This window comes from Elephas maximus, chromosome 13 (genome assembly GCF_024166365.1).
Source record: "Elephas maximus indicus isolate mEleMax1 chromosome 13, mEleMax1 primary haplotype, whole genome shotgun sequence".
Classification (NCBI taxonomy): domain Eukaryota; kingdom Metazoa; phylum Chordata; class Mammalia; order Proboscidea; family Elephantidae; genus Elephas; species Elephas maximus.
Genome location: NC_064831.1, coordinates 11,892,614 through 11,916,064, shown reverse-complemented (window position 1 = coordinate 11,916,064; position 23,451 = coordinate 11,892,614). Strand labels below are relative to the sequence as shown.

The 23,451-nt window shown below is 38.3% G+C and overlaps 1 protein-coding gene and 2 pseudogenes across 1 annotated transcript; all 3 read right to left on the bottom strand.

Annotated features, from left to right (window-relative positions):
* Positions 1–267: 267 nt before the first annotated feature.
* Positions 268–1,203, bottom strand: LOC126057291 (olfactory receptor 14K1-like). Its single transcript, XM_049852802.1, is given in 1 exon segment — positions 268–1,203. A coding segment is annotated over 1 exon segment (936 nt).
* A 1,134-nt stretch (positions 1,204–2,337) lies between these two features.
* LOC126057290 (olfactory receptor 14A16-like) lies at positions 2,338–12,464 on the bottom strand (annotated as a pseudogene).
* A 9,125-nt stretch (positions 12,465–21,589) lies between these two features.
* Positions 21,590–22,559, bottom strand: LOC126057289 (olfactory receptor 14A16-like; annotated as a pseudogene).
* Positions 22,560–23,451: the final 892 nt, after the last annotated feature.

The window sequence follows — 23,451 nt, the reverse complement described above, 5'->3', positions numbered from 1 at the left end:
GAGTCAGAGCTGACTCCTGGCAACTAACAACAACTATGGATATGATAAGAAAAATTGGGGTAAATCACATTATATAAAAAAAAGTTGACATAGAATTCTAGAGCTTTTTACAACCTGGGAGAAACCTATTCTACCTCCCATAGACTTAAAAACTAAATGAGATAAATTAATTCAGCAGAATTAAATTATATACCTAGTAATATTAAAAGGACTCTTACTTTAGAATGGGAAATAAAAATTGAACATTTTATAGCTTTGTCTTTTTCACTACTTCATATTGCCACCAAGTTTCCACAGGAGTTTTTTCAGAGCTGCCTTAATTTCTTTGTTCCTGAGGCTGTAGATGATGGGCTTCAGGGTGGGAGGCAAAACTGAATACAAAGCAGACAGCAGCAAGTCCAGCAGAGAGGGAGATATTGGCACTGGCTTCAGATAGGCAATGGCTCCCGTCAGGAGAAAGGTGGTCACGACTGTGAGATGGGGTAAGCAGGTGGAGAAGGCTTTTGATCGGCCTTGAACGGATGGGATGCTTAGCACTGTATTGAAAATACAGATATACGAGAAAACAATGGCAAGTAAACAAAAGAAACCATAAAATACTCCAATTGCCACACTAACAGTAATAGTTATATGTGACTTTGAGCAAGACATCTTTAATAGTGAGGGGACATCACAGAAAAATCAAGGGAGGTTCCTGGAGCCGCAGAAAGATAAAGAGAATGTGCCGGCTCAATATAAGCTTCCAAAGGATCCTCCAAAGAACCAGGAAGCAGCTGCCATCCGTAAGCAGACTCCTCTGCTCATGATGGCCTCATAGTGCAGTGGGTGACAGATGGCCACATAGCGATCATAAGATATAGCCGTGAGGATGAACACTTCAGCGCCAGCAAAGTGAACTACCAAAAAGACCTGTAACACACATCCTGGCAAAGAAATGGTGTTCTTATTAGTAAGAGAGTTGAGAATGGATTTGGGGATTATGATGGAAATGAGACAGAGATCAAAGAAGGACAAGTTCTTCAGGAAGAAGTACATGGGGGTGTGAAGATACTGGTTCAGGGTGACAAGGACTATAATGAGAAGATTCCCCATTACAGTCACCAAGTAAATTAGCAAAAACAGAAGGATGTGCAGGACCTGGAGATCCTTGGTGTGGGCGAATTCCATGAAGAAGAATTCCATCTCCATTGTAACATTGGCCATGTCCTTGACTCTACTGCACCTCCTACGGGATGAAGGTATTTAGTAACATTAACTAGCCTCCCGGAAGCTGTGCCTTTTTTTTTTTTTTTTGCAGAACACACATTTAATTTTTGAAAACTCTCCTTATACTACTGTTTTCTGAACATCCACATTGTTTTTCAGTTTGCAGTGAAAAGGTCCTGACTTTTAAGTGAAACTATGTAATACACACGCCCTCTCTTCAAATGAAAAAAGGTGGTGATATTACCTCTTTTCTTTAGACATCATATATAAACTGATAAATCCTAATTTTATAACAAATTTTTATACCTATAACAGAGTTGATTCATCCTATGAAATACAAAATGTCAATTCACATTTCCTTTTGTCTAATTCAATTGAAATTATCTATTGTGATCGGTCATATAATGTAAAACATGTCCTTTGTGGGAAGATGTTTTAAATGCAAATATGTACGATTTATCTTTAAGTGACAGAAAAACTGAGAATGTGGCAATAATGAATGGAGAAGAATTTATCATTTGTTAGTGAAAACTTCAATCCAACAAAAACAATGAGAAGAAAATGGTTCATTAACTGAGAATACAATACTCAATTCAATCTTCTATTACATGCTCTGTGGAGAAAAATAGGTAGATAAGAAAACAGAGAAAAAAGGATATGTTAGAAGGAATATTAGAAATGTACCTTTAGTGGGGAATGAAAAATAGAAACAAAAGTAATAAAGGGAGGTAAAAGACCTAATTCTTTTCACGATCTAGCAGACACACTTAAACTTGCACAAACCCTTACCCCCAATCACTCCACTCACCCTTTATCATATATGTTTGAAATCAGGGACAGAGTCTGAAGAGAATAAATCTTCACTACAAAAAAGAAAAGGGATATAATGTGTAAAAAAAAAAAAAAAAGTAGATAATATTAAAGTGACAAAGTGATATTTCAAGGAGAACAAATACTTCTTTCACTTAGAAAAGACAGTTGTTAAAATGTATTCTGTTAAAGGGAAGTAGGATTCTGAAATAGGGAGGAACTATTAGAATATACCTCCTCCTCACTTAAAGATCATTTCATTATCGGACATTTCACATTTAAAGCAATAGTAACAATACTACTAGGCAACTATTTTGCGCATTAACCTGGGTTTCCTCCCAGCACCCAGCTCCTGGTACAGAGCCATCCCAAGTCTGTCAGGCTTGCAGCTGAAGCAGCCAGCTCTCCGGAAGGCCTCTTGCCGGTCGAGTTCCCACCTCCAGAGCCACCTTTGTAGCTCTGTGTGTGAAAGAGGCGACTGAGGCGGATTTTGAGGGAGCCCTTCTGAGAAGGGAGGGGGATTAGTGGAGGGGCCCAGGAGGAGGCGGGGGCTGGGAAGATTGCTGGTGCTGCTCCGCTCTACTCAAGGGACCAAGTCCTGCAGCGGGAAGGGTTCTGGGGGTAATCTGGGGTCTGGAGGCTGCAGTAGAAGCCGGCTGCCCTCTCCTCCTCCATAACCCATGCTGCTGAGCTCCTCTTCTGAGCAGCTGTTAGTCTCCAGGCTCTCAAGCTCCGATTCCAAGCCACCCAAGACCAGCTGCAGGTCGCTGGTTTCCCCGGGGTTCACCTGGGTTTACCTGCAGGACAGCAGCAGACAGCTGGGGTTTTAGAATGGGCGACTGCGGGGGAGCACGGGAATGGGCTGCGGCCCCCACGGATGACTTTGACCCCGGCGCCGCCAGTTGCTGGAGTCCCAGAGCAGCTAATTCTGCCTCTAGTCCAGCAGCAGTGCTAGCCTGGAAGGCAGAGCTTGGGGTCTAAAACACAGCGGTGCCAGAGCCACAGCAGTTCCTTAAGCCTGGGCTCCGGGGCTGCCCCCGTGCCCTGCTTATGTCTAGAAAATCAGGCTTAAAGCGTTAAGAAACTTAATCAAGATCTCCAGGTGTTAAGGGGCAGAGCTAGAATTCTAACCTGCCTAAATTCCTGGAATTATCCATGTAAGATATTTGACCGTTCAAAAATTAACCAGTTTTACTAAATCAGAATTTACTAACCAGGCTCTTGGTTGAAATTTTCTCAGATTTTTTAATAAGCATGTTACTGTGTGCCGTGTGATTTTAGAATAAAGACTACGAACATGGGAGATAAATTTCTGTTTTGAAAGTCCAATGACCTTTCAATATTCACTCGCTCACTAATGTGTATGGTAACATAATAGTGATGAATTTAGTAAGAGTATTCTAAATGATGACCAACTGCAGGCATCAACATTAAAGTTTAGCCTCAGTGTAAGACTCCAAATTGAGAAAGACACAAGTAGACAGAATTTTGGACATCAAAAGACCTTAGTGACCACAGTTCTTTTTTTTTGCGGGGGGGGGCACATCCTACCCTAGAGTAGATTTTCTTGTTGTCAGGTGTGATGAGGACACTGGGAAGATTCCAGTTCTTTTCCCTTCACATTTATGAACCCCCAACACTTAGACTCACCTGGTCAGATGAGAAAGTTTGCACCTTGCTGCATTCTAAGGTTTGCTTCTTTTTTGGAGCTGATATCTGAAGGGCTTCTGCTTTCCAGAAGATGAAAGGAGAATCTCTGTGAAGAACAGCAAATCTGATACCTCTTCTTAACTTTTCGAATTTGCTGAAATCTTTTCCAAAAGGTTATGAAGTTTCTTTTAAGGAAAAGCAGAGTGTGGGAATGAGGTTCTCCTGGGAGGTATTAAAGGCAGTCTGAATGCTGAATTTGTACTTCTAAAGCACTGTGACCCCAGAACTAGTAACTCTTGCCTCTCTTTTCACCAGTTATCACCCTTCTGATAGTAAGATAATAGGGGAAGTCTCACTGGGCCTCATCAAATAATAAAAATACTCATGTCACTGCACTTTATTTAGCATTAGACGATTGTAAGTTCTCTGAGTTGATTTTGGCTTATTGCCCACTTCTCTGTTTCTTCTTTCTGTAGAACCCATTCATTTATTGACCAAGCTGTCATTCATTCAGCAATTTAGAAAGCTGTGGTTTAAGGGAGTTTTCAAAGAGTGCATCAGGGTCCCGCTACCAGTTTTTATTCAGAATACTGGTTGATGATATTGTACGTAATAGAAATAGTGCTTGGTACAGAAAAATACTTCCCTCTCTGCTTAGAATTTAAGTGTATAGCCTAAGTAACTATATATCAGAGTACTCTTACTTAATTAGAAAACTGTTCTCTTATTACTGGTGATCTACGTAAAGACAAACCGGAAATTCTTGGCATACTGAAATAATGATTTCCTTTTAACTCTATTTATTTCTCTGGTCTCTCTCACTGAGTGACAAAGTGTGTTGTTAAAAAACTCCTTGCCTCTGTTGCAGATCTTATGATAGTCCCTGCACTTGCTAGGTTGTGACAGGAAAATTAGGCAAATTCCAGTCCTACCATTTTGTAGTTCCTGTGATTTGGAGAAAAATATATGATACTTATACAAAATTTGAAGTATTATTTTCTGAAACCTATTATTAATTATAGTAATTATTATCACAACATTGATAATATTTTTATTACTCATAATATGCTCATTTGTGTAAAAGATGCTGTTTTTATACCAAAAGGAGTTATAGCCAAGGAGTGAAGAAATGCAAATCAAAAATTTTATTTAATATTATGGGTATACACACATAGATAGAATAAATCATTCACAGGTATTACAGAATTGAAGAACTATAACAGATTACAGTGTATAAAGATTCTAGTGGATTAAGTAAGCAGAGAAACTGCGTAGATGGGCTTGTCCATGGAGTCATATTTGTGTTCAGGGGGTTAGGAAGGAGGCAATGAGTCCATGGAGGTTCTTGTTGTTGTTGTTAGGTGCCAGAGAGCTGGTTCCAACTCACAGCGAACCTATGTGCAACAGAAGGAAACACTGCTCCATCCTCCGCCATACTCACAATCGTTGTTCTGCTTCAGCTGATTGTCGTAACCACTATGTCTTTCCACCTCATTGAGTATCTTCCTCTTTTTTGCTGACCTACTTTACCAAGCATGATGTCCTTCTCCAGGGACTGATCCTTCCTTCTAATATGTCCAAAATAGGTAAGATGCAGTCTTGCCATCCTTGCTTCTAAGGAGCATTCTGGTGGCAACACACAAGCCCCTACAGTGTGACAAACTGACAGGTGTGTGGGGAATAGGGGTTCTGGGTGAGGAGAATGGCAGTTCACAGCAAGAGCAGTTTCAGGAGAAATCCAGCACTCAAGAACAACTAAGATTCTTTCTCAGACATGATTAGTGTCACTGGCGTGGCAAATATTTTGAAAAGTGGTAAAAAAATGAATTACAGCCAGTCACTGGGTTACAAACATCTGACTTATGGACAACTAGAACTTGCCCTTTAATGTTATGTAAATATGCCCTCATTTTTAAACAACTGAACCAACCCCAACTTATAGTAAGTTCTTCACCACAATCACCTTCGCTTGCTGCACAAGTAGTTTTTAAATCATTGAAGGGGCTTCCAGCTTTTTCTTGCACTAAGTTAAGGCTAAATGAGAACTGTAAGTATGTGTTCCAACCTACCTACAAATTCGACTTAAAGACACACTCAGGAAAAGATCTCATTCATAACCTGAGGACTCCCTGTATTGACTAATTAAAGTGGCAGAGAAGGCCAACACTTTACCAGATGGTTGAGGAGTATTGCATACATTTAACATACTGTTATTATATGAGTATATAATTCAGTACAGTAGATAAACCGTAAATAAAAACAGGTACAGTAAAACACAACTTATAACATGATATATGCACTGTACGGGTTACAGGAATTTGAAGAAGGTGAGATGTCATCTGCCAATGATAATAAAGGCAGAATCATGGAAGAGGTGGCATTTATGTTAGATTACTGGGCATGAGGATGATTCTAACATATAAAAGACCTAAGAGAGAGTTTGAGTCAGAAGATAATTTGTATTTAACATGGTGAGATGGGAAGTTTCGGGGCTTATTTCAGAAGGGTTAGCAGATGAGTATGGTGAAGTATACAGCAATAGAATGATTAAAAAAAAAAAAGAAACTGTTGCCGTCGAGTCAATTCCAATTCATAGCAACCCTATAGGTCAGAATAGAACTGCCCGCACAGGGTTTCCAAAGAGCACCTGGTAGATTTGAACTGCTGACCTTTTGTTTAGCAGCCATAGCTCTTAGCCCATATCACCAGGGTTTCTAACAGAGAGATAGAAATCTGGAAAATAATGAGTATTTAGAGCAGTTTATTTGTATTTTATATAGTAAATGAGTTATGAATAATATATTTCAAGTCCCTAAATTACTTTATTATTATCACTTAGGTTTTGAAAAAGACATTAGTCTTTAACCACTTCTAATAAGTAAATATGAAGCAATATTTAAGTGATAGAAATCATAGCAGCAAGAAAAAAAACACACAAAAGAGCCATGTTTTAGCTGCCTATTAGGTTTATTCTGATCTTACGCTTATAATGTACATCTAATTAGTGTTCTAAGACTCACGGTAATCCTAACTGTAATTAATAATTTGTTATCCTGAATGAAAATACCACCATGCTATTCTTGTCACTGTTGCTTTTTCACTTGATGACAAACATCTTTCTCCATCAATAAATGCACTTGTGTCTCTCGATTATGCCTGGTGGTTTAGAATCGCTTCCTATAGAAATAACACTGCACCATTCACCAGTGTGAAGATTTTCTTTTATAATTTTCTGATTGTAACAAGACTGTGGTTACTTTCTTTGATTTCTGTGAAAAATAGCCACATCAGTGCAAGTGTGAGATCCAAGGAATGCACGTTTTTTTAAAGATTTTTCACATTGTGTTTGCTTTTGAGATGTTTTGTTCCATTTCACAATCCCATCATTAGAATATGAGGATACGCCTTTTCCTGGATATTTATTAACATTTATATTTATGACCTGTGTCTTTTATTCTTGTGGTTGTCAATTTTTTTTTTTTTTTTTTAGTTCAGTTGCTGGAAAAAACACATCTAACTTTAATTTCATTCCAAGTTAGAGTTGGGGCTTCTGTTTTAAGATTTTTTTCTTGGTATACGGATATTTTAAAATGCACAAGCCTCAAGATTATCAACTAACCCTTTAGGGCTTGGCCACTGATACCATTTTAGTGATGCTTTCCCTGTGCGCATTTTATATTATAATATAGGCAGGTTTTTTTTTTTTTTTTTTTGATTCTTTGGTACTTTAGACGTTAAAAGCAGTGCATGGAGCTTGCAGCAGGGTGGAAATCATAAACAAAAGGATTATGGAATCCACATTTCCTCAGTAAATAAATTAAAAAAAAAAGTGTGTCTCTATTGCTTTCCCTTTTGTGGGGGAAACCCCAGGGATGGTATTTTAGTTAAGGATAAACACTTTGGGTTTGGACATCAGTCTGAATTTACATGACAGCTCTTTGAGGAGTATAGGTGAGTGCTCATTACTCAGTACCAGGAAACCTCGATGACTCCTAGTCTCAAATCAACTATTTACTCTCCTTCCTAAAATTACTTATACCCGGGGTTATTCTTGTTTCTTGCAGAGTTGACCTCCGCCTGCATCAACCTATTGCTTATACCAATCGTGGTTTTTCCACTGTCCTCCTAATTCCTTCAGAAACCTGGCTTTGCAGTTTATTGCCTCCCACTCCTCTATCTATGATATTTTCATCCTCCATAACTCAGTCATTTGCTCCCATGGCCAGACCCTAAAGCCTGTAATTAACAACAGCGTCCTTCCTTCTAGAAAGCTCAATTTCAAGCAAGTTTCCACTGCTACCACATAATGTTTTAGCTAATTCTATTCCCTTTGATTGCAGTGTTTCTTCAATCCTGCCAATACTCCCTTAATTGTACCATCAATAAGCTCCTGATCTGGTTTAGCTTTGCAGGTTAATCACTACACTCAGTCCCTTGCATGAACTTTCTATTCCTCACTCCTTTTTAGTTTCATCATTCACATGGTAAAATCCCAACTCTGCTTATGTTTGTACCCACACAAGTGAATGTGGTTGGAAAAAATAATACAGCCAGGTCGATCAGCATTACACAAAATTGTAACCACCTCACACTGGTTGGTAGCAGAGCCCACAATCTTATTTAAAAATTATAGCTCATTTATTCCCCCACTTTCCAAAAGGATTCCTTCATCTACATCTCTCTTCTGAAACTTCAAATGCTTTCAGTTTCAGATCTATTCTCACTCTCATATGATTACCTAGCTTCAATTGTTCTATAAGGAATTGTAAGCAAACAGAAGAGAACCACACAAGGTTTCCCAAAACTTCTACTCACATACCTAAATCAGCGCCTATAATTTGTCTTCTTATTTTAGGATAGGTGGGCTGTATAAGCTCCTATTTGAGACCAAATGTTTCTCTGATACACTACCTCAGTACCTGGTAACCTGTTGCCTGCCTAAACACGGACAGCGTTTCAATCATTATAACCACATACCACAATCTACCAGATAATTTGTGTTATAAGAAAAAAATATAATGTCTGACTTCTTAAAAGAATGTAGAATACTTCTGCTGTGGCATTGAGTTAATTGTGGTATCTAGGGGTGCAGTGTTTAAGGCCTTGAATGTTAGCCAAAAGATTGGCAGTTTGAATCTACCAGCCACTCCTTGGATACACTATGGGACAGCTCTACTCTGTCCTATAGAATTGCTATTAGTTGGAATCGACTCAATAGCAAAGGGTTATTTTTGGTTTTTTTTTGAGTCAGTCAGTGGACTGTGTGGGAATTAGGCTATAGGTGATAAGGACACTAATGTTTAAATAGCAAATTAATGTATTACACGTATTATAGAAAAAGAAAGATGGCTCAAGTAGCTTGGCCAAGATTGCAAAGCATCTTGATAAATGTATAGTATACAGAAAACAGTGTGTGTGTATATATATATAAATTCCTAAGTCGCCGGTTGCCATTGAATTGATTGTGACACACAGCAACCCAATGTGTGTCACAGTAGAATTGCACTGCATACAGTTTTCATTGACTGTGCTCTTTTGGAAAATAAGTCCCCAAGACATTCTTTGGAGGTGCTGCTGGATGTATTTGAAATGTCAACCTTTTGGTTATTCTTGAAACACTTAACCATTTGTCCACACAGGCAGTCATATATTTTATATATATATATATATAAATATGTATGTATATATCCATTCACCATTGCTGTCATGTCAATTTCTACTCATAGCAACCTTATAGGATAGGGTATAACTGCCTTATAGAATTTCCAAGGCTGTAGTCATTATGGAAGCAGACCATCAGGGAATGGTTGGTGGGTTTGAGCCGCCAACCTTTCAGTTAATGGCTGAGCAGCTAACCACTGCACTACCAGATTTCCTTTACACACACACACACACACACACGTTTGGCTGAAGTCAGAGAATTCCAGAAAGATGTTTACCTGTGCTTTAGTGACTACACACAGGCATTTGACTTTGTGGATCATAGCAAATTATGGATAACATTGTGAAGAATTAAAATTCCGGAACACTTAATTGTGCTCATGCAGGACCTGTACACAGACCAAGAGGCAGTCATTCGATCAGAACAAGGGAATAGTGCATGGTTTAAAGTCAGGAAATGTGTGTGTCAGGGTTGCATCCTTTCACCATACTTATTCCATATGTATGCTGAGTAAATAACTCAAAAAGTTGGACTATATGAAGAAGAACATGGCATCAGGACTGGAGGAAGGCTTATTAGCAGCCTGCAATATGCAAATGACACAACCTTGCTAGCTGAAAGTGAAGAGGACTTGAAGCATTTACTGATGAAGATCAAAAACTACAGCCTTCAGTATGGATTGCACCTTAACATAAAGAAAACAAAATCCTCACAAAAAACTTCACAATAACCAAGATCATGATAAAGGAAGAAAATATTGAAGTAGTCAAGCATTTCATTTTACTTGGATTCACAATCAACGCCCACAGAAGCAACAGTCAAGAATCAAAGGATGTACTGCACGGGGCAAATCTGCTGCAAAAGACCTCTTTTAAAGTGTGCAAAAGTAAAGATGAGGATGGTATTTTCAAGCACTTCATATTCTTGGGAAAGCTGGACAATGAATAAAGAAGACGAAAAAAGAATTGACACATTTGAATTATGCTGTTGGAGAAGAATATATAATACACTATAGATCACCAGAACAAACAAATCTGTCTTGGAGGAAGTGCACCCAGAGTGCTCCTTGAAAGTCAGCATGGCAAGACTTTGTCTCATATACTTTGGACATGTTATCAGGAGGGACCAGTCCCTGGAGAAGGACATCATGCTTGATAAAATAGAGGGTCAGCAAAGAAGTGGAAGACCCTCAATGAGACGGATTGACATAGCAACGATTGTGTCACACAGCAACGATTGTGAGGATGGCGCAGGATGGGGTAGTGTTTGTACTCTACATAGGGTCATTATGAGTTTGAACAGACCCAACAGCAGCTAACAACCTAACAACAAGTAGATTTATTTCAACTTATAAATACATGTTTCTAAAGTTTAAAATTTAAGAATACAAAGTGTGGACATGAAAGAATTGTGGTTTCTCGTAGCTTATGCTACTCCTGTGTTTTACCATTACATATTCTTTCTCAGATTGCACTATGTAATGAGAGTTAGGCAATTTGACCATTCACTATCACTAGTCTTATAATTGTCATTACATGATTAATCAATGACATCCATTACCAATTGACTCTGTTTACAAATTATCTTAAAGAATATTTTGAGTGTAATATTTGCAAAGCCACAACTGGGAAATTAACATTTATTATAAAACTCTGAGTTCCTAAATAGTGGCCTTGTCAATACAAACAAGGAGAAAAAAAAAAAGTTTGAAATTACTCATCTTCATTTTAACCGAAAGAATGAAAAGGGATACTGTTTTAAAATATGTAAATTTTTAAACCATCATAAAATCGCGCCAACCAGAAAAGTGAATGGTTCAGGTGAAGATGAATCTGAAACGAACAATATTACCCCAAACCTGGCTCTTGTTGATGAGAACATAATGCTTGGAAGATTTCCACTGAGTAGAAGTTGCCAAGACACTTTTCAAACATCGAGACCCATCTAATGCTATAAAAGTGTTATTCTATGTGGCAGAAAAGATGAGAGAATAGATGTCTAAGTTTTTAAAATATTATTGTTGTTGTATGCCTGTTGAGTCAATTCTGACTCATAGTAACCCTGTAAGTCACTTTTGGTTAGCAGCCAAGAGCTTGACCATTGCACCACCAGGCTTCCTTAAACAGATTCGTGTAAACCAAATAAACTGATACACATTAGTAAATATTACAATAATTAATATTTTAGACATTTACATCTTTGAGGCCATTTCTCCACAAAAGATTTTGCTGAGGGCCACCTTCATGTTCCTGTTCCTCAAACTGTAAATGACAGGATTCAGAGTAGGAGGTAACAAGGAGTATAACACAGACATAAAGAGGTTCACTGAGGATGGGGATTCCGAGGTTGAGCCTAAGTACGCAATAAATCCAGAAGAGAGAAACAAGGTCACCACAGTGAGGTGCGGCATGCAGGTGGAGACAGTTTTGTACCTTCCTTGAGTGGATGGAATCCTTAAGACAGATGAGAAAATATGAACATAGGAAACAACCATTAAAATGAAACACACAAAAGCAAAACAACAGCTAACAATGATAAATGCATATTCTAAAATATGCTCCCCAGAACAAGCAAGCGTAAGCAATGATGGAATATCACAGAAAAACTGATGAACTATGTTGGACCCACAGAAGTTGACAGAGAATGTACCTGCCACATGAATGGATCCATAGGCACACCCACTGAGCCATGATGCAGTCACCATCTGCACACAGGCACCTCTATTCATAATGGTCTCATAGTGCAGAGGATGGCAGATGGCAATGTAGAGGTCATAGGACATGACAATAAGGAGGGCAAACTCTGTGCCCGCGAAAAAAATAACGAGAAAAACCTGTGAGGCGCATCCTAGGAAGGAGATGGAATGCCTGTTAGTCAGAGAGTTCATGATGAACTTGGGGACAGTGGTAGAGATATAAAAAAAAAAAATAGCACATGTCAATTAAGGACAAATTCTTCAGGAAGAAATACATGGGGGCTTGGAGGTGCTGGTCAATGGTGGTGAGGGTAACAACGAGGATGTTCCCCATCAAGGCCGTCAGGTAAATGAGGAAGAAGAGGGCCGTATACAGTTTCCGTAGTCATCAGGAAATCCCACGAGCAAGAATTCCGTTATGTTGGCTATTTTCTGAGGCATGCTGATTTTTGTCTGCAGAAACTTAAGTGACATTTACTTCATTCGCTTACATCCTCAGAACCTGCCTCTTTTGTTGGTTCTTTAATTGATTATACTGTGTTCTGAGGGACATTTTAAGGTCATTAGAGTACTCTCAGGGAGTTACATCTTAAAAACTATAGTTTTAAACTAATGCACAGTAAATTATAATAACATAGTCTTTAAGAGCAGGCTAGAATAATTTACCATCTGGTTGCCTAGGGCAGTGAAATACATCTTGCATGTATGACAGATCGGAACTGGATCCCCGACAGTTTTACCAAGGCTTCACGTTAAGCAGATCATCCATGGGCTATCTTTAAAGGTTGAATAGAATCCTAGGAGTATCTGCATATCCTACTCTGCTCATATCAATTGTTCATAAAGAGCATGTAGCTGCCATGATTCTAATAACCAAAATTAAAATATAATAACTAACAGCTTATTTTCCTAAAAGGCAGTGAATATAATCAGGTAAAATGAATGTACTTACTTAGATATATAAAGAGATCATGTGAGTGGGGAAATTTCTAGTAGATGCTTATAGGCTTGGGAGAAATCCACTTACCAAATAGTAACACGCTTTCCCTAATTTCTGGTGTCCGTTCTTTAAAATGCTGCAGAAGTGAAGGCTGAGGATGAGGTTGACAGAGAGCACTTTCTCATACAGTAAGAGAGGCTAGACGAGGTGGGTCTTTTGTCCAACAGGAAGCACATTTCTGGTGAAATATTGGTATTGCTCTGGTTTCCTATGCATTTACCAAGTTATAGGCTTCTCTCCATTGGCACCAAACCAAAAACCAAACCCACTGCCGCTGAGTCAATTCCAACTCATAGCAACCCCATTGGCACACACATGTTTAAATGAGTCTTGTGTTTGTCCTGCATTTTTATAAGAACTTTCGATTGACTAATTAGAATGAGAGTTAATTCAGTGTGTTGGCAAAGATTCCTGTAGGGGACGATCATTTCCTGGAAGATAATGTTGTTATGGACATGGAAGCTTTGTAGTGCAAAAATTTAGGTCTGTGGTTGGAGAGTTGGCTTACCCAATAGGATATCCTGTTATGAGACCATCTCATCAACAGTGGAATAATTTGTTTTGGGGTTTCTTCCCTCAATAGACTGTGCGGAACTTTACATTTGGTGAAAAGTGAAAAACAAAATTTTTTTCCATTCATGAACTCATATCTGGACACAAGTGATCAGCTGTGTCACTTGCCTTTAGTGCCTATTTTGATGTTATTTTTGTTTTTATTTAGCATAAGTACATGTAAGTCCATCTGTCATACAAAATAATCAAGCTACCAGAAAATAAGAAACTTAAATTCCCTCTCTCAGCCTCCACTCAATTTTCCTTCCCAGAACAGTATTCTAAAATGTTTTATTGCATTTCTTATCTTTCAGTTTTCTGTCAATTTACGGCATCCAACTACAAAAAAGGGAACATTTTAATATAAGTGAGATCTTTGCATTCTTTGCTCTATATGCTTATTTTTCACTTAACGTATTTTTCAGAAACATTTACCAGTAGTGTTACAAATATATTTAATCCTTGCTTTTTAATGTTTGCATGTACTTTATGCATTTACCATTTTAAAAATTCTTATTTTTTCATATTCCAAACAAATCGTGATAGCTATAACATATATATTTTTATACATATGCACACCTAATTTCTTAAAATAAATTATTTGAAAGTAATTAATTGATCAAATAGCTTTGAAATTTCTATAATGCCACCAATTAATCTCCCAAATACACATGGCAAATCTGTGCTCCTACCTACAGCATTCCATTTACCTGCCTATACAGGAGATTTTTATTTATTCATTTTTGTTAAACTTACAGGCAAAAACTTTCTTACTGTTGATACCATTCATGGCTACATTATTCCTAGTGAAGGGCAGAATTGGAGATAGACACATACTGTTGTTGTTGGGATTACAATATTTAGAAATGAAATATATTTGATGTTAACGTGATAAAGTAAAAGGTTGAACAAACGGGTACTGGAGTAAGAAAATAATGTCCTATGATAACTCAAATCGATGGTAAGAAATGAAAGTAAAAAATTAATTTAAAAAGCTAATGTAAGAAACTATGAATATATACGTACTCTTTTTTCTTCTCTCTGCTTTCTTAAAATCTATAAGATGTAAAATAATAATTATAACATTCTACTGTTGGATTTATAACATATATAGATGTGATCTGTATATCAGTAATACAAAAAAAGGGACAGAATGAAGCTGCATGGGAATTAAGTTTCTAAATTTCACTGAAATTAAGTTGATATAAATTTAAAGTATATTCTACTAAAATATAATATTGTCACCCATTCGTGTTAAAATCTCTCAATGAACAAGAGAACTTTCTCAATAAAGAATATCTACAAAAACCCTACAGCTAACATCATACTTGATTAAGAGCTCACCTGCCGACAAAATATTGACAGTTCAAAGCCATCCAGTGACTCTGAGGGAGAAAGAACCGACAATCTGCTCCCGTAATGACCACACTCTAGAATATTCTATGGGGCAGTTCTACTCTATCACATAAGGTCACTGTGATTCAAAGTTGACTTGTGTAACTAACAACAAAAATGACTCCATACTTAAAGGTGACGGATTGCATGTTTACCCTCTAAGTTCAGGAACAAAGCAAGTGTGACTCCCTCTCATCAATCCTATTCTATATTTTACTGAAAGTCTTAGCTCATGTGATGAGACGATAAAATAAAATGTATACAGATAGGAAAAGAAAAAAAAAAACGTATTTATTTACAGGTGCCATGTTTGATAGAAAATCCCAAAGGATCAACAAAAAAAAATCCTGGAACTAATACCTGGTTACAGCAAAGTTGCAGGATACAAGATAAATATGTAAATGTCAATTAGTTTCTATATAACCAAAAAAAAAAAAAACCAAAACCATTGCTGTTGAGTCAACTCTGACCCTATAGCGACCCTATTGGACAGAGTAGAACTGCCCCATATAGTTTCCAATGAGTGCCTGGTGGTTTTGAACTGCTGACCTTTTGGTTAGCAGCCTGAGCTCTTAACCACTATACTACCAGGGTTTCCTTCCATATAACAGCAATGGGAGATCCAAATCGAAATTAAAACACAATACCGTTTACATTAGCACCAAAAAATGAACTATTTGAGTATAATTGTAATAAAATACATACAGGATCTATACAAAGAAAACTACAAAATGCTAATAAAAGAAAGAAAGGCAGATAAAAATAAATGGAGATCAAAGTGTTCGTTAATAGTAGTCTTTTTTTTTTTCAGTTCCATCTAGTTCTTCTGGTCTCATGACAAACCCGGCAGTTGTTCATGGAGGCAGCCAGACACATATTCGATGTTCTCTTTCAATTCCTGCCCCTCCTTCTTGTTCTGTTGCTCCAGTGAATGGAGACATCTTGAATGGCAACTTGTTAGCTCTTAAGACCCCAGTCACTACACAGCAAATTAGGAGGTAGAAAACAGAATTACTTAGAAATAATATTGGTCTAATTGATTGGAATATCCCTCAAAATCATGTCCCTAAGCACCCAAACCAAGAAAACAAATCCTGTGAGGTGTTTGGTTGTGCATAAATAACCTCAACCACTGCCCACCCCCTCTTTTTTTGTAAACACAGTATTTGCCATTTCAACATTTTTTAAGGTGTACGGTTTAGTGATATCAATTACGTTAATCAATTGTACAAACATTACCCTTAATTGATGCCAAATTTCCCATCAACATAAAAAAAAAACCTCACTACTTCCCAAAGAGTAGACCCCCTTTTCCCTCTCTTTTACCCCCAATAACCACTAATAAATTTTGATCTCTATGTATTTGCCTATTCTTTTCATTTTATATAAGTGAGATCTTATAATATTTGCCCTTTTGTGATTGGCTTATTTTAGTCAGCATAATGTCTTCAATCCATGTTGTAGCATGTATGTAGCATGTACTTCATTTCTCTTTCTGGCTTAGTAGTATTCCATTGCATGTATGTATCCCATTTTGCTTGGCTGTTTGTTTGTTGATGGATATTTAGTTTGTTTCCAACTTTTGGCTGTTGTGAATAATGCTGCAATGAACACTGGTGTACATATGTCCATTCACTTCTCAGCCCTTAAGACACTTGGGTACATACCTAGAAGTGGGATTGCTGGGCCATTCTATAGACAGATCCTGATCAAAAGGGAGGGGGGAATGCAAAACAAATTTCAAATTCTCAATGGTATCCAGGATTTCTGGGGACATTGAGGCTGAATGAGCCTCTGAAATTATTGCCCTGAAATAATATTTAAACTTCAAAACTATTCCCTCAAGCCTTCTTTGAACCCAAAATTAACTTAATTTAATTCATAAAGTGTGTCTGCTTTGAGCATTGCGCTCTTTTAAAGGAATATCCACATGAGATCAAATTGAGAGCAGCAACTTGAGAGACAGGATGGGAAGCTTAGAGAGTAGGGAGTTTAAGATAATGCTGGCGGAATAACGCGGAGAAGGATAGCGAGAATGGTAGCACAACTTGAAGAAATAACCAGTGTCAATGAATTACACGTGCAGAAATTGCCCATCAACCAATGACTGGTAAACACAAGTGGCATGCACATAAAATGATTATTCGACAATAAATAAGAAGGAAGTGCTGATACATATTACAAGATGTATCAACCTTGAAACCATTATCTTGAGGGGAAATTGGCAAGAGTGTTTGAGAATGTATGCTGTCCAAGAAGTAGAACTCACAGATTTAGCTTCTCTTGCTAAGAGAAGCCATACAAGACAAAATATATAGGCTGAGGAATAAAAAGCCTGGGCCAGGAAGTAATGCCAGGCACAAAAACATGTAGAAAAGAAGAAAGGGGCTCAGAATGAGAAATTCTACTGAGCGTTTCTGAAAGAAGTAAATGAATCACAAAGCCATGAAAAAAGGCATTAAAAAGCAGTAAGTATGCAGAAAGTAAAAAGAAAGCACCAGAAATAAAGTAGGGTCAGATGTTTGCACACCTTTGAAAATTTTCCAAATCAAGAGCAAGGAAAGAATAATTCATTTATACTTTCTAGAGAGTAAGGAGATAATGGGCAAGTGATCATTTTTCCCCAGACATGGCAAACATTGGTTATAATAAAAATTTGGATGGGAAAATTGTGCCAGTTGACTTTAAATTTGTCAAATAAAAACAAATTTGGACTTATTCATAAAGACAGTTGTGACAATGATCTGATCTCATAAGTTTGCAAGGGACTCAAAATCAAACAGAAGAAGGCTTCTATCATAGGATAAGCTGAGATTAGCAGAATTTTTTAAGGAGAAGCCTGACAAACAATGGGAAATGGCCAATGGAGTCTGAGAGGACAAGAGTATCTCTGTGGTCAGCTGATTCCTAGAAGTCGATAAGCAGTGGGGGGAGCGCATTTCACTTTTTTAGTGCTTGGTTAGACTTGAGGCAACCAGAGTTCAGGGGCCTGTGGAATGGAAAGAAGCCTGATTAAAGATAAAAAAAAAAAAAAAAAAAAGATAAAGTAGTTAAGAAATGAACAATTGTGAACACTTTTTCACATTCATAGGTCATGAACTCTAGAATCATATTCCAACAAGGCTGAAATCCAAAAAAGGTATCTCTGGCACCTTTATTACTATTACTGTAATCAAAGAACATTACTTTCCACTTACCCAAAGTCATCCCATGTGCCCATGTGCAGGGACCGATGGTATGATATTCTTGTGTAACTGGAAACTTTAGCTTATGGGGTGTTTGGAAATAAATTAATCTGTGAATCCCTGAGAGAATTACTCTTATTCCAAGCAGAAGCAGTTTAGGCAGTAGAATCAGATAGAATCCACTAATTTCTAGGGGATGTCAAGCCTTCTCAATGACACCAAACACGATAATACATTAGAAGGCTTATTTTACATTTAAGTGAAAGGGGATTTCATCTCTGTGTATCTTCTCTCTCTCTCTGAGATACTGATAATGAATTTGCAATGGATTGTGTCTCTCTTGTGCCTAAATTGGAATTATTTGCAAGTCATGTAATTTCAGCATAGAAAATTGGAATATTTAATCTGGATAAAGAGACTGGACAATATTAAGGAGTTGAATACGATATTAAGTTTTCACCTCTTGGGGCATTAAGGACTTTACATTAAGACAGTGACAATGAGTCCCTTTTTTCAGTGGCCTATGTTCAAAATGGAGCCCTGGTGGTGTAGTGGCTAAAAGCTCAGCTGACAACCAAACAGTCGGCATTTCAAATCCACTAGTCACTCCTTGAAAACCCTATGGGGCAGCTCTACTCTGTCCTATAGGGTCACTATGAGTTGGAATCAACTCCACCACACCTGATAATAACGATATGTTCAAAACAGGAGCTCTGGTTGCATGGTGGTTAGGTGTTTGCCTGTTAACTGAAAGGTCAACAGTTTGAACCCACCAGCCACTCCTCGGCATGAAGATATGGCAGTCGTCTTCCATAAAGATTACAGCCTTGGAAACCCAATGGGACAGTTTTACTCTGTATATGGTCACCATGAGTAAGAATCTATTGTTTGTTATGTTCAAAATTGACAGACCAAACAGATGTCCCAGAATGACACTCAGAACAGCTGTGGTAATAAGGGAGCACAACCTCATAAATGTAAGAACAAGGCAGCATGATAGAAAAATGGTTGCTCCTCCCAAGAGGTGGAAACCTTGGCCCTGATGCCCAGTGTGAACCCTCCAGTCCATGGACAGATGGCTGTGACATACTGGTGGGGTGGAAGCACTTAAACCTTTGTCTTGTGTTACAGCAAGGAGGAGTTACTTCTTAGTGATAACTGGTGGGAATGAAAAATGATACAACCATTTTGGAAGACAATATGGCGTTTCTTTGGAAAGCTACAAATAAAAATACCATATATTCCAGCAATCCCACTCCTAGGAATATAACCTAGAGAAATAAGAGTTATCACATGAACAGACATATGCACACCCTTGTTCATTGCAGCATTGTTCACAATAGCAAAAAGATGGAAACAACCTAGATGCCCATCAACAGATGAATGGATAAATAAACTGTGGTACATACACACAGTGGAGTATTATGCAAAGATAAAGAACGACGACGAATCTGTGAAGCTTCTCATAACATGGGTGAATCTGGAGGGCATTATGCTGAGTGAAATAAGTCAATCACAAAAGGACATGTATTGTATGCGACCACTACTATAAAAACCCATGAAAAGGTTTACACAAAACAAGAAACAATCTTTGATGATTATGAGGAAGGAGAGGGGTAGGGATGGAAAAACACTAAATAGACAATAGATAAATGGTAACTTTGGTGAAGGGTAAGACAGTACATGATACTGGGGAAGCCAGCACAGCTTGTCCAAGCCAAGGCCATGGATGCTCCATAGATACATCCAAACTTCCTGAGGGACCAAATTGCTGGGCCAATGGCTGTGGGGACTGTGGTCTCGGAGAACATCTAGCTCAACTGGCAGAACATAGTTTATAAAGAAAATGTTCTACATTCTACTTTGGTGAGTAGTGTCTGGGTCTTAAAAGCCTGTGAACAGCCATCTAGGGTACTTCACCGGTCTCACCCCTTTGAGGAGAAATGAAGAAGACTAAAGATACAAGGGAAAGATTAGTCCAAAGGACTAATGGTCCACATCTACTACGGCCTCCACCAGACTGAGTTCAGTACAACAAGATGGTGTCTGGCTACCACCACTGACTGCTCTGATAGGGATCACAGTACAGGGTGCCAGACAGAGCTAGAGAAAAATGTAGAACAAAATTTTAACTCAAAAAGAAAGACCAGACTTGCTGGCCTGACAGAGACTGGAGAAACCCTGAGAGTATAGCCCCTGAACACGCTATCAGTTCAGTAATGAAGTCACGCCTGAGGTTCACCCTTCGGCCAAAGATTGGACAGGCCCATAAAACAAAAAGACTAAAGAGGCACACCAGCCTGGGGGGAAGGACGAGAAGGCAGGAGGCGACAGGAAAGCTGGTAATACAGAACCTAAGGTTGAGGAGGGAGAGTGTTGACATGTCGTGGGGTTGTTAACCAATGTCATAAAATAATATGTATACTGTATAATGAGAAGCTAGTTTGTTCTGTAAAACTCCACCTAAAGTACAATAAAAAAAGTTACAAAGAAAAACATGTAGAATAGAAAAACAGCCAGAAGATTCTCTTTATTCCTATTTTCTACCTTTGTTGTAAAGTTGTAATATGCAGTGACACAAAATTGCACATAATATGTTAACTTTGAAGAAATAATAGATGATGATGTAAGGGGGCAGTATCTGACAATGGCAACGAAGGAGATGAAACCACCAGAATAACCTCAAAGCCGGGATGATTCACTGCATTGTGTGTTTCTAGATGCTCCACAACCTTCCAAGAAAATAATATAAAAATCAGTGGATCTGATTTTGATTACAGAATATACAGTCTAGTGTAGCCGTGACAAGCTAAATGGAAGATATAGTAAAGTTAACTTCCCCCATTTGCCTTTATTAAGTGTCCATGCCATATATATATATATATATATGTTGTTGTTAGGTGCCATCGAGTCACTTCCGACCCTATAGGACAGAATAGAACTGCCCCATAGGGTTTCCGAGGAATGGCTGGTGGATTTGAACTGCTGACCTTTTGATTAGCAGCTGAGCTCTTAACCACTATGCCACCAGGGCCCCTATATATCTATATATATCTCTATCTATCTATATATATAGTTGCATGGCAGAGTTCCACAACACTTTATTCTACAGTGGGTGCTACACAAAGAACTGCTATTTATAGATGTTTCATCTCTTTCCTCCAATTCCCCTCAACTCGCTCTTTCAAAACATTTGGCCCAAATTAAATGTCAATGTGATAAAAGAAATGTATAGTTTAAATAATTGTAATGCTGAAAAGTAAAGAGAGAAAACATCACTAGAAATTGAAGTGACAAGGCAGCCCCAAGTCAATATGGGGAAGAATTTTTAAACTTGAAGTTATTTAATGTGTTCCAAAAACATAAAAAAAAAAGATAGTCAAAATATATTTTAAAAACTTCTTTTGACTTAAGAGAATATGCATGCCAATATTTTAAAGATAGCAGAGTACTTGCATCTTTAGCAACATTTTACCACCCAGTAATTTGCCTAGGGCTGCCTTCATGTCCCTATTCCTCAGGCTATATATAACAGCATTCAGGCTGGGAGGTAACACAGAGTATAACACAGACATGAATAGATCCAGTGATGATGCAGATTTATAGTTGGTACCTAAATATGCTAACAATGCCAATGCCAGAACAGAGGAACAACGTCATCACAGTGAAGTGGGACATGCAGAAGGAGACAGTTTTGAACCTGTCTTGTGCAGATGGAATCCTTAAGACAGCTGAGATAATGTGAACATAATAGACAATCATGAAAAGGAAGCATAAAAACGCAAAGGAAAAGCTGGCAATTATAAACGCATATTCTAGAATTTGCTCCCCAGGACAAGCAAGTTTAAGCAGTGATGGAATGTCACAGAAGACCTGGTGCACTATGTTAGAAACCACAGAAATTGACAGAGAATGTACCTGCTACATGGATGGATCCATAGACAAATCCGCCATGATGCAGTCACCACCTGCACACAGGAGCCTCTATTCATAATGGTCTCATAGCGCAAAGGATGGCAGATGGCAGCATAGCGGTCATAGGACTTGACTACCAGGAGGGCATACTCTGTGCCCCCCCCAAAAAAATAAAAAGAAAAATTTGTGAGGCGCATCCTAGGAAGGAGATAGAATGACTCTTAGTCAGAGAGGTCATGATGGATTTGGGGACTGTGACAGAGATGAAGCAGATATCAATCAAGGACAAATTCTTCAGGAAGAAATACATGGGGGCATACAGATGGTGATCAATGGTGGTGAGGGTGACAATGAGGAGATCCCTGTCAATGCTGTCAGGTAAATGAGGAAGAAGAGGGCTGCATACAGTCTCTATAGCATCCAGTCATCAGGGAATCCCACGAGCAAGAATTCCATTATGATGGTTACGTTGGCTAGTTTCTCAGGCATGCTGATTCTTGTCTGTGGAAATAAAAGATAACACTGATAACTAGTCCACTCAGATATGAACTCAGTAGTCTGAATCTTCTGGTTATATTTGCCTTTGTTTCACCTTTAACATGGCTTGATTCTGTTTGGAGTGAAGCTTATTAGAAAAGTCCCAGGAAAATAGCATACAGTATAGCTCCACTTTCTTAACGGTTACGGAAGCAGGTAATGCGCTGGGCTGCTACCCAAAGGCTGGTGGTTTGAGTACACCGAAACTTGTCTCAGAAGAAAGACCTGACAATTTACTTCCAATTAATTAGCCATTGAAAACCCTATAGAGAATAGTTCTACCCTGACTTGAATGGGGTTGCCATGAATATGAATGGATCCAAGTATAACTGTATTTTTTTTTTGTCTTGTGATATATTATTGGCAGTAAAGGCAGCTTAGAAAAAGGCAGAGGATGCAACAAAGTGCGTCTGTCCAGGAAGATTACTAGGCAGGTGTAGGGGTTTGAGCCCTGGTGGCTTAGTGGTTAAGTGCTCTGCTGCTAACTGAAAGGTCCAACCAGAAGGTTGATGGTTCTAATCCACCAGCTCTCCCACGGGAGAAAGATGTGGTAGTCTGCTTCCCCTGGAAACTCTATGGGGCAGATCTACTCTGTCCTACACGGCTGCTGTGAGTCGGAATTGACCAGATGGCAACGGGTTTGGTTTTACGGTTGGGGGTTTAGGACATATTCTACATGTAAAACGATTAACGCAGCCTTTTTCTTTTCTACTGACTGCTTCCAGAAGTCATTTGATAAACACTGCTGTTGACCTTGGTGAAAAATAAAATGAAATATAGTAAAATAAGGAGAAAAGCATGGGTTTGTGAAGGGTGGTTAAATATAATACAAAGAAGGTCCTAG